Source organism: Sinocyclocheilus grahami, unplaced genomic scaffold (assembly GCF_001515645.1).
Source record: "Sinocyclocheilus grahami isolate Dianchi unplaced genomic scaffold, SAMN03320097.WGS_v1.1 scaffold27.1, whole genome shotgun sequence".
Taxonomy (NCBI): domain Eukaryota; kingdom Metazoa; phylum Chordata; class Actinopteri; order Cypriniformes; family Cyprinidae; genus Sinocyclocheilus; species Sinocyclocheilus grahami.
Window position 1 is genome coordinate 1011311 of NW_015505206.1, and position 23187 is coordinate 1034497.

The 23187-nt window shown below is 37.6% G+C and overlaps 2 protein-coding genes across 2 annotated transcripts in view; both read right to left on the minus strand.

Annotated features, from left to right (window-relative positions):
- Positions 1-4732: 4732 nt before the first annotated feature.
- Positions 4733-15707, minus strand: LOC107568235 (coiled-coil domain-containing protein 18-like; the record flags this gene model as incomplete). The annotated part of the gene is made up of 20 exons (XM_016254172.1): positions 4733-5119; positions 5207-5280; positions 5378-5483; positions 6209-6295; positions 7108-7215; positions 7304-7463; positions 7578-7683; positions 8162-8309; positions 8396-10828; positions 10944-11451; positions 11584-11607; positions 11776-11885; positions 11981-12070; positions 12166-12234; positions 12302-12496; positions 14114-14195; positions 14758-14915; positions 15260-15325; positions 15434-15511; positions 15609-15707. Coding segments are annotated over 20 exons (4773 nt in total), but the record flags the coding sequence as incomplete, so codon positions are not given.
- A 1934-nt stretch (positions 15708-17641) lies between these two features.
- The window catches only part of LOC107567476 (epidermal growth factor receptor kinase substrate 8-like protein 1), a 10975-nt gene continuing 5429 nt past the window's right edge, over positions 17642-23187 (minus strand). Inside the window, exons 8-15 of the mRNA XM_016253173.1 lie at positions 21952-22096; positions 21828-21871; positions 21615-21723; positions 21220-21357; positions 21006-21135; positions 18632-18797; positions 18415-18547; positions 17642-17931 (exon numbers count right to left, since the gene is read on the minus strand). Coding sequence (XP_016108659.1) covers positions 17845-17931; positions 18415-18547; positions 18632-18797; positions 21006-21135; positions 21220-21357; positions 21615-21723; positions 21828-21871; positions 21952-22096 — 952 coding nt within the window. The 3' untranslated portion in view covers positions 17642-17844. The remainder of the gene's footprint in view (positions 17932-18414; positions 18548-18631; positions 18798-21005; positions 21136-21219; positions 21358-21614; positions 21724-21827; positions 21872-21951; positions 22097-23187) is intronic.

Below are 23187 nucleotides of genomic sequence, written 5' to 3' on the forward strand. Positions count from 1 at the left end.
AATAAAGAATGCACTATATAAAATGGTTTAAATAAACGTTTCATCAAGGTAGATTATAGCCAAAGTCATCCTCTTTCGCAGAGAAGGGAGGAAAAAGAGATGATCCTTCTCCACATAATCCTTTCCAAAAATACAGAACTACACTAAACTACACCACAAAACCATCATATAACCTACAGTTGAACAGTTTATTGTTTTTAAAATGCTGCCTGGTTATGAAAGGAAAATGGAGTCATTATTCACACTATTTTATGGAGCAGCACGGCTGTTTTCAGGTCACGTCCTCAGAACCTCTTCAGCTGGGTTTCTGAGGGTGAAAGTGAGTCAGCTCATGGTGATTTCAGCTCTTCAGAAAAGGTGGCAAGATAGATATAAAACAGTGAGGTACTTTACAGCAAATGAGCTTAGCCCTGCAGGAAAAACCAAGTCATACCAGTTTAAGGTGCTCAAGCTGATTTTTGGATTATGCTAGCGTTTTTTTGCTGGTCTAGAGAGGTATACCAGCTCTAACCAGCTTGACAACATGTTATAACCAAGACCAGCAGGTTTCCCAACACAAGCCGATCAACCAAGCAGCTTTTGAGTGAGTTAAAAACCATTAATGATCAGCTTGGACCAGATACCATATAAACCCACCTACGACAAGATCTGGATTTTGCAGCAGAGAGGGGAAAAAGTGGTGATACGAATAAAGACAACACAGAAAGTCAAAATCTGAAACGCAATAAAAAAAATGTTCTTCTCAGCAATAGGATCCAGAAGTGTACCTTACCGAATCAGAACTACCTGCAGGATTTACATTCTAATATTGAACAGAAATAAGTAATAAACCCGAGTGGAGATGTGTAACTTTGTGCAGATGTATGTTAGAGTGAAGGAGATTTGAAGATTTTGCAGCAATGATTTCCAGGTGTGCAATTTATAACCATAAAGCATCAAATCTCACCTCCAGCTGCATGAAGTAATTAAATTGCAGAATAAGCAAAATAATTCAACACTGGCATGGCATGAGGGTACAACTAAGGAAAAAAACTGATCAAACAGTTCAAGTACAAAACACATATAGATGAATCATTTTCTGTCAGAAGCGGTGTAATCTAGCATGAAACAAATGTCATTGTAATGCGAGGGAGTGAAGTGTGAGTATTCAATGATTGATATCTCGACACTCTAATATTCAACTGTATTTAAGCATAAAAATTACTAAGAAAGAAAGAAGAGTGAAACCTAATTTGAGCAATAGGTGAAGCTCATATATGACTTTACAATTGTAAAATATTCAAATGCTGTTTTATAACAAATCTTGGTATTGAGCTACGGGTATCCTGCTGTCTGTCATCGGAAGAGAATCATAATACAAAACAATGGTGACAAATGTAACCACGGAAACAGTCTATCTATAATTACTGGACGTATAGGCCTATCTATAGATTTGTTTCTCTCGTGTTCCACTGTTGCACCATCATGCACCTTAAAATTACACCATTTTCCAACAGTGTTAATTTACCTTAAATTCAATTGAATAATAATGTAAATCCAACATTCAGACTACAGACTTAAAAAATTCCATTCAACAAAAAATAAATGCCATTTGACAATGACAACGTTTGATCTGTAAACAACATAAGGATTATGAATTGCAATTTAAAGACTAATTAATTGAACATCCAATACAGGCTACAAACACCATTCATATGGCCAGTGGGAAGGAGAGGAAGTCCACATGCCCCAGTATCACCGGTCAACTTCTGTGCTTTGTGTTCCACCCCAGGGAATGTCTCGAATTGCCGTCTCTCTGTTAGTACATTATAACTATGGGAATCAGAAGCATGTGTGCCCTATAGGTTCAAGCCTAAAAGCTTTGAGAATACTTGTCGCATACAAAAGGTCAAAGAGATCATGTACATTTGCCTTCTGAGAAGGCTGGTAATTAATGCCAAATATAACAAAACCAGGAGGGGAACATGGAACCGCGGATTCAGCATTTATACGTCTACTCGAGCACTCCTTACGCAATCCATGAAAATGGCAACAATGTAGGGATTTCAAATCTAGTTCTGAGTACTCGTGGTTTGACATTATTGTTTTAAAACTACTTAATGTGAACATTAAGTTTTGATATTGAGCCCAAGACTTTTGGAAAGACAAAACGATCAACACACACATCACAGAAAAAGAGCACACTATGACGCAGGCAAGATTTCTTCTCAGCAGTAGAATCCAGAAGTGCACCTTAATCAGTCAGAACGGCACAATCAGGGGATTTACATTCTAAAATTAAACCGGAAAAGTATTAAACCTGAGAAGTTGTCACTTTGTGTAGCTGGATGAAAGAGAGTGTGAAAGCATGAGGATATATACACACACATCACTGAGTTCCAGGAAAACGGTGCATTTTACAACCAGTGATCTGTATCAAATCTCACCTTCAACTGCATGAATTCTTAAATTATGAAGTATTAAATTGTGATTCCTGTACTGTGTGTATATGTGTGTTGTGTGACGTTTACTGACATGCTACTGATACAGAAACCAAATTCTCCATTTCATAACCCTCCCTATTTGCTTTGCACACAGCACAAACACAAAACACATGCTTATTTTTCCTTTCATAATAGAGACCTCATATAGATTAGGCTATAATATTTCCACTGGTATATTTTGCTCTAAATACGATAAAATGCTCTAAATATGCTTGTTTTCCAAAAATGTTTGTTTATTAACAAACTTGGAATGTCAATACATGAATTAATTACTCCATAAGTTTCAAGAACTGTGTAGTCTTTGGGGGGGAAAAAAGTTTATAATAAAAATAATCTTAATGTAATAATAATAAAACTATTTTTTAAATTACATTTTTAAAATATACATCTTATTTCTATTTATTAGCACTTAGCATTTAATTTAGATTATTGTAATAGAACTTAAATCATTTTAACTCATGCTTTGGCTCCCTAGTGAGAACCAACTGATAGCATGTTTATTAAACAGGTTTTCTCATGCTGGCTGGCTGAAGATATTTTGGTCTACTTATTTATATACCCTGCGATATTACATAACCAACCCACTATTGCATTATATATTCATTGTCTACAGTTTAAAAGGTATATTTGTAATATGCATACATACGTTTTCTAAGAGCCAGACAGAAAGAAGAAAATGTTCCACTTATAACTACTACAAGAGTGCGGACTTCTCTATGCTGAGAAGAACCTCCTTTTTTTTCTTCTTTGCTCTAACATCTGGCCAGACTAAAAAGAGTTGATGGACATGAAATAAAAGTTATTCAAACAAAATGTACAGAACATCAAAGGTAAGCTTTGCATCCCTAACATGGCCTCATGGGACGATACCATCAGTGAGATTAGTATAAGTCAGTACTTGACAAGTTTCCCCCCCCCAAGATATCAATTTACCTGTTATAAAAACAGGACTTCTCTTACCCTTCCTGTAAAACGATGTAAACATGGTTCAGGTGGAGGAGCTGAGAGCTGCATATGTAAATATGTTTCCAAGGTAACACAAATGCTCTGAAACGAGCTGAACAGGATGGACACTCGTACACACTTTTGGTTAGAGAGAGAGAAGAGAAGAGAGAGCATTAGGGGATTGTCATTTTTTTAATTAATCAGTGTTTTGAAAATTTAACAATGAAGAGATCATCGTTTCAAAGCAACATGCATTATTCATAAGTAATTACTGACAAAGAAGCCGTCAGAAATGTAATTAGCAAGCGCACACACCTGCCGCGCTCCCCTCTCCCTCTCTGTAGCTTATACACAGACCCCAGACATGAAAACACAGCTTTACTGAGACGTATAAGCTAGCAAAACATTTCAAGACTCATAAAGGATGTGAAACGATATGGAGCCCGTCTTAAATGAGGGAAACAGAGCTACCCGTCCTCATGTTCAGATGCTATCAGTTAATTGGTTTTTTGGCTAAATGCTTTCGACGCTTTTGCACTCAGTAGCACATAATGAAACGTATTAAATACCTGGGTCAAACAGGACTCCTTAAAACTCCGAAAATATAAATAGTGGCATCTCATTATTAACATTAAGCTGAAAAGAAGCAGGTAAAGATTTTTTGCACTTGCATCTTTGTACCGAGGCGGGCCGGCTGGTATCCAGACGAAGCACGACATCTAGTGGTTAAAAGCGCACTACAGAGATTTGTAGTAGCCAAGTGACATTGATTTTAGTAAGAAGCAAATGCGAAGTAGCACTTTTTTATAAGTGCTGTGAAAAAAGTCAGGAAAAGCTTGGTAAAGGAAGATACAGTGTCATTTACAGCGTAGAACTGTTGATCAGATACCTTTAAGATTACTTATCAAAAAATCCTAAAGGATTCCAGTAAGAATATTGTTCCAATTAGAATTTTTATTATAATTTGGAACCATTTCAAGGAGATTCTTATAGGACTTTTTTTTTTCTGGGATCCACTGGCATCCTAATGAAATCATTCCCTTTAATGAACATCGTCTCAGCAAACAAGCTACTGCAAAGAAAATGAACAGGATAAGAACAACATCCTTTGTACAGGAAGTCCTAGATAGGAATCGTATAGGAATGGTTCCAAAATATGATAGAAATTCTAATTAGAATTCTGTACAATTTTCTTATTGGAATCCTTGACAAGGGATGAATAGTGATAAAATTGCTAATCCAGTATGCAGTATTTAAAATCTGCACATATGGGTTGAAAAGTTACACAAACAAAAACTTAAAGATTGTAAAAGCTTGACTTTATTCATAATTAGAGATGAAGCAAATCGAACTGATGCTCAATCAGGCATAAACATGTCAATATAAACAAAGACGGTTTAAGATTTAGAGAGACAATGTCAAAAATTAATTCTACTGTCTAAAGTAGTAACGAAACAATTAAAATGACTGACGTACACACACACTCACTCACTCACCTGTGACTAAAGGTATAGTTAGAATTAATTGTGTTATAAAGATATACATTTAAATAATTTAACCCACATAAGACATTAAAATGCTTATCTTTCTCTCTCTCTCTATCTATCACACAGACACACTCAAATCTTTTGCGTGCTGGTTAATTCAAAAAGCTTCATCCTCTCCAGAACAGTGAGTCCATCTTTAAGACTCTAAGAATAAAATGAGAGATAGTGAGAAAGCTTAAATTTTAGGGAACTTCAGTATTTTGTACCATGTAATGGCACAGATGATTCCACCTTGGATCTGACAGGTTGTGCAGGTGTAGCATGGTCCTTTGGGAAGTCCAGGTTGCTTCTGGATTTCATCAGATCTGCAACAGGAATTTACAAATTCTGAATAAGTGCATGCTTATGCACTTAATCTGTTTGCCTTCGCAGTAACATGTCTGTTCTTGTAGATTTGCTTACCATATTTTAAACTCTGTTGTCTTGCTGGCACCATCCTCAGTTTAGTGAAGTCACTTTGAGTTTTGACTTCTGAAGCAATCAACTCAGAGTCTAGCTCTTTAAAATACTAAAAAATGACATTTTAAATAGAAATACAGAAAAACTTGACACAAACTTAACTTTGAAGTGAAAGTGAATTCTCTATGTAAGCATTGGTTGAATTAGCTTTTTTGGAAACGGTTATGGTTAACATTTGTGAATAAAACAATGTAACTTACAAAAATTTGTCATTTATATTTTTTACTTACAACAACAACAACAACAACAACAACAACAACAACAACAACAACAACAACAACAACAACAACAACAACAACAACAACAACAACAACAACAACAACAACAACAACAACAACAACAACAACAACAACAACAACAACAACAACAACAACAACAACAACAACAACAACAACTTTTTGGATTAATTGACAACAAAATTACTCAATATTCAACTATTAATGTGTTTTAATTGAAAAAGGTGTTACCATATTTCCTGCCTGCAGTTCCAGTTTAAGCGAGTTGATCTCCTGTTTCAGACACTTAATCTCCGATTCCTTTACTCTGAGATTTACCTACAGCATCAAAGAATGAGACAGAGCACATCTGTTTTTACACATGTATACTTTAAAGCACCTTTGATGGAATATACCCATTGTAACTTACACAAATTTGTCATTTATATTTTTTACTTACAACAACAACAACAACAACAACAACAACTTTTTGGATTAATTGACAACAAAATTACTCAATATTCAACTATTAATGTGTTTTAATTGAAAAAGGTGTTACCATATTTCCTGCCTGCAGTTCCAGTTTAAGCGAGTTGATCTCCTGTTTCAGACACTTAATCTCCGATTCCTTTACTCTGAGATTTACCTACAGCATCAAAGAATGAGACAGAGCACATCTGTTTTTACACATGTATACTTTAAAGCACCTTTGATGGAATATACCCATGACAATCTCATCTGAGTAGTAATAAAACCCATGAAGGCTTCTTTTGTGGAAGCTGATTAAATGTACTCAACTAATGGCGCTTTTCAACTGCACGGTACAGCTCGGTACGGTTCACTTTTTGGGGGTTTTCCACTAGGTACAGTACCTGGTACTTTTTTTAGTACCACCTCGGTTGGGGTTCCAAGTGAACCGTACCGTTACCAAAACATGACGTGTAAACTCTGCTGATCACGGATTGGCCGGAGAGAATCGAAACTACCTGCGTCACTGAACTTGCGACAAACACAAAAGAACCGCTAGATTTAAATCAGCACAGCCAGTGAAGGATCGAACGCAACTGTTTTGAACGAGCACACCTTTTTTTAACAACCAAAAAGTTTTGTCTGTTGTGGAAGAACAGACGTTCCTCTCGTTGATAGCAGAGGAGCGGATCCAGCGAGAGCTTGAAGGGGTGACGCGGAGTGAAAATTATTATTATTATTTTTTTTTAGGACTCGTGGTAGTAGAGGTGGCGCAACTATAACGACATGTGAATAATCCCGCCCTCTCTAAAGCGGTACTAACTGCAGTGGAAACGCAAACCGTGCCGAGCCGAGCCGTACCACGCAGTGGAAAAGCACCATAAGAGTGCAGGTAACTTTAATCTGGGTTCACTCATCTATCCCCTGCTAATTTTAGTAGTACAAGTCAAATTTGTGCACTTTGCCATATGAAAGGGTGTCAAGTTTTACCTCCAGCTGATACACGTCTTTCTCCTGAGAAGATTGGGAATGTTTCACCTCCCCATTCATGCGTGAATGCATCAGGGATAATTCAGCAGCCAAACACTCATTTAATTCCTTAGAAAAATATGTGATACATATTTAAGACAAGCAGTAAAGCATTGGCTGTGTGAATATGCACATTTGTGTGTACACTTGCACGTACCTGGTTGTGAATGCGAAGTTCCTGGTTATCTCTCTGTGTTGTACTCAATGCTTCCCTTTCTGTTTCTACAGTCCGATTCAAATGTGTATTTTCCAGGCATTTCTGAGAATACTGCTCTGACAACACTTCCAGCTCCCTGTGCAATGTTTCCAGCTCCTCACTGCAGAAAATGCACAAAGACGTATATGGTTAATATATAGTTCTGCAACCATAAATAGATTTTTGATGTTGTGGCTGTCAGTTCTCAGAGTACTGATAGACATATCACACGCACTTGTATTGTGCACGAAGCTGGCGGATGTCCACATTGGCTCCATTTTGCAGGGCTTTCTGTGTCTTGTCCATTTCCTCTTTATGAGCTTTCCTCATAGCCTCAATAGCTGGAAAAAACCAAATAATATTAAAAACTGGTCAGACAGAACTCAAGACCAAGAAGCAGAGATGCTAGATCATCATTTGTATGTCTAAGCATGCAGAGAACAAATTTACATTAATTTAGCAGATGCTTTTATACATGGTTAAATACAAGAGTAGCAGCACAAATTTGGAACAAACCCCATGTACTTTATGAGTGCTTGAAGGGACAGTTCACCCAAAAAAAATTTAAATAGTCAATTTTCTCAACCTCATGACTTACAAATCTATTTGAATTCTTATGAGGAACTCATAAGTAGTTACTTAGCAGAATGTCCAAGCCGCTCTTTTTCTCACAATAACAGTTAATGGTGACCACAGCTGTCACTGTTTCCTATTCACTTTCACAGCATTGCAAAAGATCAAGAGTGTACATTTTAAAAGGTTTACAATGAAAAGTATTTGCATGGTCTTGTGAATGGGAGCTTGTGTTGAGAGTAGAACCTGCAATGGTGGCATTTGTCTCTTCCTGCAGTACTCTTTCTCGCTCCTCTGTCAGTCTCTCCACCTCTTTCTGATGCTGCCTCTGCATCTCCTCAATCACTCGCTGGTGGCTGTCTTCCATAATGCTGAAACCATGCTCATACGTGGCCTAAGACACACAAAGACATGGCGTACCTTCATCGTGGTGTATAATTACATGTTAATCTCATGCTGTAACAAGAAGACTGTGCATACCTTGACGGTTTCCAGGTCAAGCTGGAAGGCTTTGACATCCTGGTTACTAAGATCTGCCCTCAAACAAGTCACCTCCGTCTGAAGCTCTCTGATTCGGTCTTGCAGAGCAGTCACCTGCTCAGTCTCTTCATTCTCCTCTAGTTCTGGGAGAGTTGCAGCTTTTGGCCTTGACAAGTTTTGAACGTAATATTCGTGGAGACGGCTCATCTCCTCTTCATGGATTTTCTGTAGCTCTCGGAGCTTCTCCTCAAACTCCAAATGCAATTTTTCGGCTTCTTCCATCCTCAATTGAGCATTGGTCTCCGCGGAAACACGCTCCTGCTCTGCCTTTTCGACAACAACACGCTCCTCGAGCAGCTTCTCTTCGTAACGCTCAGTCTGTTCCTGGAAAAGAGTCTCCATGCTACGACACACAGCATGACACTCGCACTTAGCCTGCTCTCTCTGTTTGCGTAGGGCACTCATCTCTTGCTGCAGGGCCGAACGGAGACGACAGGCCATGTATGCCAAAGTGGCTTGACAAATTGCAGCCCTCAGGATGGCTGAGGGTAGTTCACCAGGAAGGTCGTCCTCTCTAACATTAGACTGTAGCTGTGTTGAGAGGTTCTGCAGTGACTGGGCCTGAGCACGGAGCTCTGCCACCAGACTCTTTCTGCAAGCAAGCTGTACCTCTGAGCCCTCAAGGAGAAGATCGGTTGCCAGTTCGTCATCCATTTGTTCACTGTACGGTGCAAGTTCTGGCGGGCTAATGTCAGCAAGTCTGGACCCCTGCTTTGAACAGTTTTCTATTTTGGTTCCAGATGAGGAACTCTCTGGCCAAGGCAAGACATAAAAAAGCTCAGATCCCTTTTGCTCCTGTGAGGGATGAGTACAGAGAGTATGTATGAGGTATGTCATCTCTGCTCTTACACACAGTCTATGGATTGCACTTTCACTCAGCGTACTGTCTACCAGCTCTTGCTCAAGAGGGTCCAAGAAGATCTGGGAGTAACTAGGTTCTACAGCCCCATTATGACTGCCTCCTTGAGCCATCCTAAGGACCTGGACATGCACCTCTGACAATTTATTAAGCAACTTTGAGCTGGGATGCTCAAGTGCAGAGGCAGTCCTTTGGATAATCAGTGCCTCCAGTGACAAAACTCTGCTGGCCATCTCTAGAGCTTGATTTCTCCCTGAACTCTCGCCAACCAACCTCCAGCTTCCAGGTTTACCATCATCATAAAGGGAGATTTTAGCTTTGTCTGAGGTTGTGTCTAAAGCCGTTCCCTGCAGGCTATGCAAAGCTTCAGTAAAACTTGGTAGAGCATCCACAGAGAGTCGACCCTCCGGATTCTGGAGGGAACTGTGCGAGCACCAAGAATCATTGAGTGCATGCGGTCCAGTGTTGAGTTGTTGCAGTTGCTGAAGATGCATGGTAAGCTCCTGGAGTCGCTCTTCAGTGTCACATAACTTGCGCTCTAGTGCCTGGATCACGGAGATCACTCTATGTGACTCGTCTCCCCGAGTAGTAGGTTGCATTTCCGAATCACTCTGCCCTTTCTGTCTGCATTGTTGTGGCTCAATCAATGCCTCACAGAGAACATTAGCTTCAGAAGAATGGGTTTGAGCTTCCTTGAGCCTTTGTTCGGTCTCCTCTAAACTACTGCCCAGGATGGCCATCTTAAGAAGCACTTCCTGTAGATCTCGTTCCTTCCTGTCTAACTCTTGCTGTTGCTGCACCAGCTGGGTTTGAAAGCGCTCCTCACTTACCCTCTCGCAGTCCAGCAGAGCACCTCGCAAACTCTGTATCTCCTCACAAGCTCTTTCATAATCATGCTCCATGTCATAATAAAGAGTCTCTTCGGTTTGGAGGCGTGCCTGCAGACGACAGACCTCACTGTCTGACTCTTCCAGCTGGTTTTGTAGCTCCTGGCACCTTCGCAGAAGTTCATCAGTAACATCCCCTGTTGGGCTTTTCTGCAACTCAGCCTCTTTCTGCCTCAGACGCTCCTCCAGTTCCTTCGATCGCTGTTCTGATTGGTCAAGGCTGTCACTGAAGCTCCTCCTTTCTCGTTCCTGGCTCTCTTGCAGGAGGCGCAGGTGCCTCTGTAGCCTGACCTCTTTCAAGGCTTGCGCCTCTTCGGTTGCTTTAAGACGACCCGTTACCTCCTCCAACCGTCCACGCAGACTCTCCAGCACCTCCTCACGCTCCTTCAGAAGAGTTTCTGCCTCTTGAATCTTTAACTCTGTCCTCTGAAGACATTCCTTGCAGTCATTAAACTCAGCTTGGAGTCGGGCCTCACTGAGTCTTAACTCCCTTTCTTGAGTCTGATTCCTCTCATGCTCAGCCTTCAATTCTCTACGCAGGCTCTGAAGCTCCACATCCCACTGCCATTCTGTCTGCGCTGAAGATGAAGAGAAGGCGACTGGCAATGGAGATGTGGAGCGATCAACCTGTAATGAATTGTGAGACTTTGTTTACAACCCTGACAAATTATATGTAAATAGTGCATTTGAATTAAGTATGTAGACATTGGAACACCACAACCATATTTGCTTGTTACGCTACCTGCTTTTCTTCTTTGGGTTTAGCTTCCTGTAGTTCTCCACGGCCATCACAGTGGACATATACGGTTCCTGCATCAACCTCTAAGCTGTCTGGGCTGATTGATTCTGGGGAGGTGCGACTGGACACTGCCGTAAGTGATAAGTTCGATGGTATATCAGCTGACATGATATTTAAGCGTTGCCTCTGTGAGATTATTTTTTTCTTAAGATATTCATTCTCTGATGCCTCAGAGGCTGAACGTGTTATCTGCTCTTCAGGGGATGATGCAGGTGCAGGAGGCACAGAGCGCTCACTGTTGTGGTTCCACTGCCTTCCGGATGGATCATTTGACAACTCCTCTTTGTGCTGTTTACAACTTAATTCTGCCCAATCAAAGGTTTTGTAACGCCCCTCTCTACGGCGCTCACGGATGCGACTCCTTTGCTCTACCTCTTGGGAAACTGTACTGCATTGGCAGGAGCTTGTACGACCATGTGCACTAGTCATTGGCACCTTTTGAGGAATTGAACTAAGGGAAGAACAGAAGTGGCTATGATCATGTTATTTAAATTATATTTCTGATATTGTAGTTGTGTGCGTTTTACCATACACTTCACTTAAATTAAAAGAAACACTCATGGTCATGAAAACACATTCAAACCTGGGTTTTATAGCAGGATTTTTCCTTGTACAGCATAGGGGAAAAAATAAAAAGCAGAGTGAAAGAGTCAACCCACTAACATGTCGTTTTGTGAGAAAAATACAGCAATAAATGTATTAGGCTTTGTATGTATGAAATATGCGTAGTGCATAAATATATTTTTGGGAATGGCAGCTAGTTTTGATGTTGTACCATGTGACATCAGGGGCAACGGTGGGATGAATGTTTTTCATTACTGCCTGGACCCAGTTGCGTCGTATCCCATAAGTCATTGCACAGAGGGTGAAGACTCCATTCTTTGTCTGTATGAAAAGAGTGATGAATAAAGGTATATAAAGGAATTGAAAAATTCAATAGACAAATACATAAGCTTAAAGTTGAGCTAATATACACGCACATGAATCTGAAAGCCATAGTTCCTTTGTACAGGGAAATCTGTAACATCATAGCAAGTAGACAAGTTGATCTCACCATCCACATCAGCTGCCTAAGACACAAAACGCAGAAAGACCTCTTAACTGAAAATGGCAAATCAATTTTTAAGATGATTCTTTATAGACTGAACATCACAAATCACTTTACCTCTTCTGCTGCAGAGTCACGATAGAATCTCAAAGTCTGGTCAGTAAGAACAAACCAGTGTTTTCGCCACTAGAGACAGAGAACATCAAACCACTTCCCACAGAAAAAATCATGAACAAGTAGATGGAGATCAGCCTTTAGTGGCACCGCTGGTACTAGTGCCAGCATTGTCGCTGATGGACACTCTAGTGCCGCTATTATTACTAGAACCGATGCTGCCTTGTCTTTTAATGCTGCTGGTGAAACTATTTCCAGAAGTGCCTCTTTTCTTAGCAGCAGCACCACCACTGCTACTACTGCTGCTGCTGGAGGTTTGGTTTTCTGCTGTCTGCTGAGAGAGAAAGAGAGAGGCAGAGAATATAGATGAGTAAATCAGAGATTGACAGGCGGCACACAAGCGCTCGGCCAGCGAAATCCAATTGGCAGGGGTGGTATAGGAAAAGCCTCTCTTTCTATATACAACCTGCCTGACAAACAAGCACACGTCTTTTGCACTCTGCTCCCACTTTGCAAACTCGTCACCCTCCCCGGGGGGGGGGATGCTCAATAATCCTGTCCAGATCACTTAAGTTAATTCTACTAAACTTCTATCTGACTAACGCTTCAAAATACATAAAAACAAACACACAAAATACAGGAACACAGCATTTCATGTACATGCCGTTAATTGTTGCAGCACAGTGGAATGGCACTTTCACACACTAGATCAATTTGCTCTGCTGTCAGCAGAAAGAATATGCAGAAGGGAGATAGAGAGGGATTAGTAAATCAACCGGACATAAAGATGGGCACAGCACTTAGAAATGTAATTAAAGTAAAGAACAGGGGTGGAGGAGGAGCACATTTAAAGGAGCAGTACTCTAAAACAGCATTGTTCTCTCAACATTACTGTGACCATCTAAAAACAAACTAACAAGCCTTTTTGCACTTAAGTCTACTAACTGTAACAAATCAGTTATATGATTATTTCTATATATAAATTGATAAATCAATTAGATAATATCTAATATAAGATCATATGGTATTCTAAGTGTGGTCTGAGATATTGTGATCTCCAAATCTGGACATCTAATCCATTTAACGCTGAACAATAGTACTAAAACTTGCTGTATGTTTAGTGCATCTAAACCTTACAGGTCACAAATTAAACAGACAAATCAGAAGACAAAAAATATTTTGATTTTAAATCTTTTGCGCTAAAATATAATTCTGGGATAAACCGCTGAGGAAAAAAACTGAAAATCCACAGGAATCCCTAGATAAAAATAAATACACTAAAAAGTATTTCAAATACATTAATTCATGCCAAGTATACTACAAATACAATTGCATATTTATGTGCTTGACAAAAATACCCTGCAATTGTACATTTGGTATACTAAACTGCTATAGTTCTAGGTCTGCCAAATTGGAACAACTAATTTTGTGCTTAATGCACTTTAGTTGTGTGGAAGTTGTGCTGAAGTCCAACTAAAGATATACTGAAGTATATTTGATTGTGCTAAAGTGGAACTATTGCAAGTATATGTCAGGTACACTTTAAATATATTGCATTTAAAGACTTGATTATATATTATATATTGATATTACTCAAAGATCATACAATCCTCATCAATAGTGACATTAAAAAACATTTTAGGCTTAATATTAAATGTGCATTGTGCACAAGTAGTACTCCAAATTAAGTTTAACTACAATTTTTATATCAGTAAGTCTCAAGTGACATGTCGAAGTACATACGTTAATAGATTTGTGAACTATACTTAGTATGAAATAAATAAATAAATATATATATATATTAATTTTTACTAGGGATACTACATTAAATGTTCCATTTATTCATAATTTACCAAAGGAAATATGCTGGAAAGATATTAGACAGGATACTGGCATTGCCTGTCACAGAACATGATTGTATGAAATAGCATTAAATATAAACAAGACTCACTTGCGGTGGGTGGGCTGGATCCTTCCCCTTCTTCGGTTTTGATTTAGCAGCTTTGGGGTAAACAATCAGATTTTCTTGCCACCTAAACGAAACAAACAACCTTAAATTCAAACACACGGCAGACCCCAAAAATGACCCAGGCGGGAAATTGCACGCATATGCAAACTCAAACAAGCTTTCAGATTTCTCTTACTTCTGCTTTCTGGACATCACGCTTCAAGAATAAAAAGCTCCAGTTGCAAGGAATCAGAGAATTACAAGCAATAAAAGAACAACCCTAAAAGAAACAGTTCTAAAGCTGGTGTTCTCAACACAGACAGAAACACAAACTAATCTAAGACTCCTTGACACCTTTTATTAAACTCTCAAGGGATTAGATCAACCTTGCTGAGATTTAGTGACTTATAACACTTAAGTAGAAACAGAGGGATGAGACTGAAGACAGAGAGAAAGAGAAGATTTCAGCTGAACTAGTGAACAGAGCTGAGATTTTGGCACAAAACAAGACATTGATCAGCTTCACCTCTTTTGTTCTATTACATCACAACATATGATTGTATATCAATTGGGATAAAAAAACAACTAATGACAAAATAGGTGTTATGTGTGGCCAAGTTCACACCACAGGTCAGTGAGTGTATTACCTACTGATGCTGAAGCGGTCTGTGCTTTCTGTTCGGATGTAGTAGTCTCTGCCAGTGAAGCGCAACCTCAGACAGTTCTGGAAGCCAGTTTGAGATGAAGCGTCTAGAACCTCACAGCATTGGGACATATTTACACTTCCTTGGGGCAATGTACCTGGCTAGATGAAAACAGTCGCTCTGTCATTGCACAGAGAAGGTAAAGATTTTAATAATCATATATTTTTGATGGAAAATCTTATTGGGTTTTTGTCAGTGAAACCAAGGTGAAGACGTATTTTTGTAGGCCAGACTGGAAGTTAGTATTTTTGAAGGTCATTCTTTTTGTAGGTGCTTTTTAGCACTCTATTCATGATAATGCTAAATGGAAATCATTATGAAAAGAGTCAAAATAAACACATTTCTGGTCTGGTGTCAATGATGGGGATACTTATGCTTGGGATAGTCAGGTACATAAGACAAAAAAGGGTAGGAAACACAGCATGAAGAACAGGTAAAACCTCACCATCTCATCCAGAGAGTATCTTAGAAGCCCATGCTCGTAAAGCACAAAATATCTCCTCTGCCATTTCTATAACAGAGATGGCAAAGAAAGATCAAGGCTAGAGTTGAAACATAGTTACATATCAACGGCCTGTATCTGATGGAAAGAATCTCTGGAAAATGCCAGTGTCCTCACCCGTTTCCTGAGGCCACAAATGCTGAAGTCAGTGTCCTCTGGGGCCAGGAGGAGCCAGCCCACCTGAAGAGGCTTAGTCTGAGACAGAGAAAGATATCTACTAAATAAATTAATTAATTAAATTAAATTAAAAGTCAAGGTAACTTAAATTAACAAGTTGAGAAATTATCCTCACCTGAAACAGATCTGCTTCGCTGAGTTTGTGCGAATCCACGGGTTTGAAGCAGTTCTGCAGTGTCCTCTGGGGCCAGGAGGAGCCAGCCCAGCCCACCTGAAGAGGCTTGAGACAGAGAAAAGAATCTACTAAATAAATAAATTAATTAAATTAAATTAAATAAAAAGTCAAGGTAACTTAAATTAACAAGTTGAGAAATTATCCTCACCTGAAACAGATCTGCTTCGCTGAGTTTGTGCGAATCCACGGGTTTGAAGCAGTTCTGACATTTACTTTTATTGAAGATGTTGGCCTGAAAGCGATGACACCGATTCTCGCGTGCAGAAAACATCATTTTGGAGGTGAATTGTGAATGTGTCGACACCATTTACTTTTTTTTTTTTTTAGTGACGTAAAAATGCTAAATAACTAATTTCAAGTGACGATTGTGTTTTTGCTTTCTTAAGAAACGGTAAGGTGGTTTCTCGTTGTCTTCATTTATTAATGGTGTCCGTGCCGTTCACGGGTTTTATCTTCCTGTCTTTCAGTCCTTTCACTGATTGTTACGGTCTAAGTAGAGTGATACCTGAGTGATCCACGGATCTAAACGCAATATTAACATATGATGGAGAGCTCAGTTCTTCTAAAAAGAAACCCCGAAACAAACCACTGAGCGAGCGTGGTTGTCAATGGCTTTACCAGCTGTACTGCTAACTAACTAGTGCAGGGCTGGCCAAACTCGGTCCTGGAGGGCCGGTGTCCTGCAGAGTTTAGCTCCAACTTGCCTCAACACACCTGACTGGAAGTTTCTATGCCTAGTAAGAGCTTGATTAGCTGGTTCAGGTGTGTTTAATTAGGGTTGGAGCTAAACTCTGCAGGACACCGGCCCTCCAGGACCGAGTTTGGACAGCCCTGAACTAGTGCTTTGCTCGTTCGGCTGTAAACAGACGCTGAGCCACTTAGACAGTGCACCAGTAGCGCTTCAATGGACGAAAACACACAATGTCAAAATACACGGTTTTGGCGAGTAACCTCGTAAACGTAGTCTTAAATGAGTTCTAAAGTCTTAAATGACCATAAAAAGAGTTTGGAGAAGATATGTGTCAGATCCGAGTCATGTGCATTAGGTTTTAGTCTGTCATTGATGTAGGCCTAAATCAAAGAACATACGATAAAGAGAAATCACTCGACTGCTCTAACTTTTGTAGCTTGAATTAAAAATTAAGCTGTATAGTTTATGCATATACAATTTATAGTTTATGTGAAGATTGTTTTAAAATCACTTAATATTTCAGAGCCTATTAAATGTTAAAAATAATGGCTTTCAATTATACTGTAATGTTGAATGGTTTAGCTCCAACTTGCCTCAACACACCTGACTGGAAGTTTCTATGCCTAGTAAGAGCTTGATTAGCTGGTTCAGGTGTGTTTAATTAGGGTTGGAGCTAAACTCTGCAGGACACCGGCCCTCCAGGACCGAGTTTGGACAGCCCTGAACTAGTGCTTTCTTGGAAGGGATTTTGATTCATACCAGTGATTCGATTCTTTTGAACCCGTTCACCAAAAACAGAATAAAAAAAACCTGCAAGCTAACTTTTGTTGATACTGAAATGTTTAAAACACTGTAGAAATACATGTCGAAATACATGTTCTTTTACTTTTATGTAAAAATAATATGTCTGGCTTCTTATAGCTGAAGTGCATCTCTTTTTGCTTTGACTTCCTAAGGGGGCATTTAAAAAAATTTTTTCACAAACTTTAAATTTTTATACAGTGTGGTATGCTGCCACTTGACCTCAATACATTTAAAATGTATTTCAAGTCATGTCCAGTTATCATTTTTCATTTTTTTGTGAAAATGCCCTGAACTTGTAGTATAATCAAGCAGTAAATTAAAAAGATAATAAAATCACTTTCAGTTCACCAAACTAACAATAGAAAGGCCAGGTTGTGAGCAGTTGCATTATGGGGTACATTTAAGAAAAAATGAATATGATTAATAAAATATGAATACCATTAAAATATGAATACAGTCAGTATTTTAATTAATTTTATTTATAGTTAAAATACAATACATAAAGGAATGTACAGGTTTGATTTCTATATGATGAGTGGTAATGATGAAATATATGTATTATCAATTACACAAAACCAACAAAGATCATTATGGTTAAAAAGATCTTAATTCATGCCACACCTGTCTGTTAAAGCCTTAGCATAAATGCTTGTCTGAATGTGTGAGTGAAAGTGATATCCATTAAAATTCTCCACCCTCTGCTTTCAGATCAACTTTCATCTTCTGTTTCTTCATTATGGCCTCCAACTCAGTGGCCTTCCGCTCATCCTGAAACAGAGCGACGAGAAGACAGATATGAAGACAATCATCATTTATTTCTGCTAATCTCCCTCTTGTTTTTGTTCCACTGATTTCAGTCACCTCAAACATTCACTGAGACAAATCAACTTTGAAGTGTTCGGACACATGACTTTTATACTGTTAGTGAAAGTGCTTCTATTTCACTATATTTAAATTATTTATCTATTGACATATTGATGCAGCATTTGATTAGATTTCTCAAAATCATAAAACTGTTTATTTCTAATCTTAAATTAAAGAGAGAGAACTTTTTACATTTTTTCCCAATACATTTTTAATGTGGTATCAGACCTCATCATTAAAATTCAGAGTTACTATCCCCAGTCGAAGCTGACTGACAGAAGAGCCATTTTCTATTAATTGAGGTCTGACACCTGAAACTGCCAGAGGGGAAAATGAGAAGGCATGAGAGGTATTTTGTAAGAATGTGTCTGGGAATGAGTGATTTACCTCCAGCAGTGCTTTCTGCACCATGATCTGGCTGTAGACTCTGGTTCCCTCTTCTGGACAAACAGCACGCAGCTCCTCCTTATTCAGAGAGAAGAGCTGAGCTCCTGTTAGGACACCCAGACTCTGTACAGTGCTGAGACACAGATAGAGATTACAACATGAGCAAAGGTCTTGCATCAGTTTCAGCTACAGATCGTGATGTGTGTATTTTACTCACTAATCATTGAAGCCTTTGGCCCTGAGCCACCCCTGAACCTCAGCTGGAGGGGAGTGATAGTCCAGCGGTGCGGTTGTCTCATTTGCTTTGTTAATTACCACTGGGCGTATCGATGCTGATTTACCATTGGCCAATCGTTGCAAGAGCTCATCGTTCATCAAAAATACTGTTAACACAAATAAATAAGAAATCAAATAAAATATGCATTTTAAAAGTGGACATTTAGGGCATTTTCTGATATGATATATGTGACCCTGTCATAAGGGTAATTTTTTATTTATTTATACAAAATCTGAAAGCTGAATAAGCTTTCCATTGATGTATGTTTGTTAGGATAGGACACTATTTGGAGAGATACAACTATTTGAAAATCTGGAATCTGAGAGTGCAAAAAATCTAAATATTGAGAAAATCACCTTTAAAGTTGTCCAAAAGTTCTTAGCAATGCATATTGCTAATCAAACATTAAGTTGATATATTTACAGTAGGAAATATACAAAATATCTTCATGGAACATGATCTTTACTTAATATCCTAATGATTTTTTGGCATAAAAGAAAAATTTATAATTTGGACCCAATGTATTGTTGGCTATTGCTACAAATATACCAGTATTACTTATGACTGGTTTTGTGCTCCAGGGTCACATATGAGGGATAATGTACAGTCAGTCGGTCGGTCATTATAAAAAAAATCCCAGAGGGGTCTAATATCATTCTGTGTTGTTATTTTTCACTAAAACTATGAAATATAGTTTTTGGTAATTAAAATAAATATATACATTAGATGAAAAACGTAAACTTACAACACTGTTGCCTTGGCACCTAACTGCAATAAATATGTTTAAGTTGAAGTACTAAAATTCCAAATTTAAAACAGAAATAACAATTAATTAAAGCTATATATAAATAATTTAAAAACAAAAACTGATAAAATGACAAAAACTCATAACAAATTTCTTTGAATAAAAAATGAAAATCTAATAAGAAAAGCTAAATGAAAAAATTTAATTAAAGTATTAATAAAAAATTATAATAGTATATATATATATATATATATAAAATACTAAAATAAAACTAGTAAAATTCTGAAAGGGTTTATTTTAATCTAAATATTGAGAAAATCACCTTTAAAGTTGTCCAAAAGTTCTTAGCAATGCATATTGCTAATCAAACATTAAGTTGATATATTTACAGTAGGAAATATACAAAATATCTTCATGGAACATGATCTTTACTTAATATCCTAATGATTTTTTGGCATAAAAGAAAAATTTATAATTTGGACCCAATGTATTGTTGGCTATTGCTACAAATATACCAGTATTACTTATGACTGGTTTTGTGCTCCAGGGTCACATATGAGGGATAATGTACAGTCAGTCGGTCGATCATTATAAAAAAAATCCCAGAGGGGTCTAATATCATTCTGTGTTGTTATTTTTCACTAAAACTATGAAATATAGTTTTTGGTAATTAAAATAAATATATACATTAGATGAAAAACGTAAACTTACAACACTGTTGCCTTGGCACCTAACTGCAATAAATATGTTTAAGTTGAAGTACTAAAATTCCAAATTTAAAACAGAAATAACAATTAATTAAAGCTATATATAAATAATTTAAAAACAAAAACTGATAAAATGACAAAAACTCATAACAAATTTCTTTGAATAAAAAATGAAAATCTAATAAGAAAAGCTAAATGAAAAAATTTAATTAAAGTATTAATAAAAAATTATAATAGTATATATATATATATATATATAAAATACTAAAATAAAACTAGTAAAATTCTGAAAGGGTTTATTTTATGATAGTGATCAGATGAGTCTTAAAACAACCATTTACCAAATGAATAAATACCTATTATTTAAAATCAATATTTATTACTGCTTACTATATAATAAATACTAATATTTGAATGTAATTAATATTAAGAGAATAATTAATAACTAAGATAATAATTTAGTTATGTGAAGAAAAAATTATCCACAGAATGCTACATGAAACTAGCATATTGTTAAAAAACATTTGCACACATGGTCAAACATACAGTTTAGTGGACATTATACAAACATATTTGACTGAAGAATGTTACAATTGACCAATCAAAATCAAGTATTCCAAAGAGTCAAATACTAATACTGGAGAAAAATCAGTCAGATGTTTATGAATAAAATGCTAAATCATTTTCCGTTTATTTGCTTGCATACAATACCGATAAATAATGACTTCACCATCCTCCATAACTTTGAGGTATTTGACTTTTACTCCAGAAGCATTGTCTTTGTAATCATACTTTGAATAAAAGGCATTTATTAAATAGTTAGAAGTGACTCATTTACAAATAATGTTGTAAGAAACAATACCTTTATCTCCGTTGTCTCCAATTGGTGGCATACTGTGGGGGCGTGGATCAGGGTGGAAAGCATTTTTGCCTGTGGAACGGGGCAAAACACAGGAGACTCTGCCTCCTCCCGGGGGAGGAATAGGAGCTTTCTATGAAAATATGATAGGAATTAGTTTGTGAATTAGCATGCGGGTTTGTTACTGATTACATATGTGAGCACATGATGCCTTTACCATGGACTGGTTGCGCATTACTACGTTGGAAGAGTCAACTTCTGCGTGATTGATTGGCTCGAGGATATTATGTGGAACAAAACCAATTTGGCCGTATTCATTCTTACATTTCCACCACCGCTTTGATGACTCTAACACCTAAGACAGAGGGGATAAGAGACACAGAGAGACAAAGTAAGGGTAAAAGACAAGGAAAGCAGCTTTTTATAAATAAAATACTTAATAACAACAACAGTACTTTACATTTTATAGGATTTGTTGCTCAAGAAACATTTAAAAAAATAAAATCTTACTGAACCCAAATTTTGAATAGTAGCGTACGTGTAAAATAAGTACAAAATATAAATCCAAATGGAAAGGGAAACCGTGCTTGTGTGTATGTCTATGCAAAATACCTCCAGAGTTTCTCCATGTAATACTGAGAGTTCACTACTGTTTCTTGCCACAAAGTCATAACTGCAACGGTACAGCCTTTCTTCATGAGGAGGCAGGGAGTCCTCCATCCTAAACCAAAATCACACACTCAGAATGAAACAAAATGGCATCACAAAGACATCGCGCACGCACACACACACACACACACACACAGCTGACTGGTCAATACTAACCCGTCATGTTCCTGGTATACAGTTAGTCGTGCTTGATCAATGACCTGTGGAAAGAGAAAGGAAGGAACTGAAGGTGTGTTTGTATTGTGGCTGTGTTTATATCAGTGAGTGAGAGGTTTTATACCTGTTGAGTCTGCATAAGGGCTTCATGTTTGTGCTGGGACTCTATGGGGTCCTCGATGGGCTGTCCATGCGTGTCTATGGCCATCGGCTGCCAACCATCCAGAAAGACAGGTTTGTATTGAGGCATAATCTCGCTGAGTTGAGAGCTGACAAACACACACTGGAGTTAACTAACCAATCTTTAATAGTTATAGACTTATCTATGCAAAATAGAATTTACACTTTTTATGCTTTTCCTTTTTGAAGCTCAAACACTCCTTTCCTATTAAATATAATACTACACCACCCTGCATCATATTTGCTGAATGAAATCCAATCCTTTTTTCTTACTAATTTTGAGGTGCTGATTCCAAAAATAGTGCCTGTTTTGCTCTAGCATGTCATGCTTTCTCAGAAAATCTGAGCTTTTCATAGCATTTTGCTTTCAGTAGCAATTTGAGCTAAAGTGTTAGCCAATAATAACCAGACATGATTCCTATCTTCCTCTGAGCCATGTTGCAACTATTTGTTAAATTCCCAGCCGATTTTGACATGAATGATTATGCTTACATTACTTTGCAGATTGTAAGTTAAATTATATATTTTGAATACTCTTGAATATTAAATAAATAAGTGCATTAAGGCTGATTATGTATACACAATAATGTGCAGCACAGTATGGGTATCATTACCCTGCTGAAAAAAACAACAGAAACCATCACAGAAATTCTTATAGTTTCCATTAAACCATTACAAAATTCCTTTTTATTTTGAGCATTATTCCAATTGGAATTACTGTTGTTCTATTGGTTGCCATCTGCCAGATTACATCCCACCAATAGAATCCATCAAATAGACACCATTATAGTTTACATTAAAACCAATACAATTCCCATTATAACCCTGAAATCCATTACATTTGTTATTGTGTTTTGGGAGGGGTTCTATTGTTTTTTTTTCAGCAGGCAAGATTATAATGGTATAACTACTTTTACAGAATTAACTTAATTACTGAATTTCACAGAAAATATTTGTTTATTTTTTATAAATAAAGACCTGTATTTCTTAAGTCAAATATTCAAGTATTACATATGTTACATAGGCTGATTTATTCATTTTAAGTATTTGGGATTTTAAGAACAAGTGGAAAATGTGCTGAATGTTTCATTTCATCCGAGTGAAATTAGCAAGCAGTTAGACTGAATTTACATTCGTTTTAAACACGGAGCCAGGCGCGAGTCGACACAGGTTGCGCGCG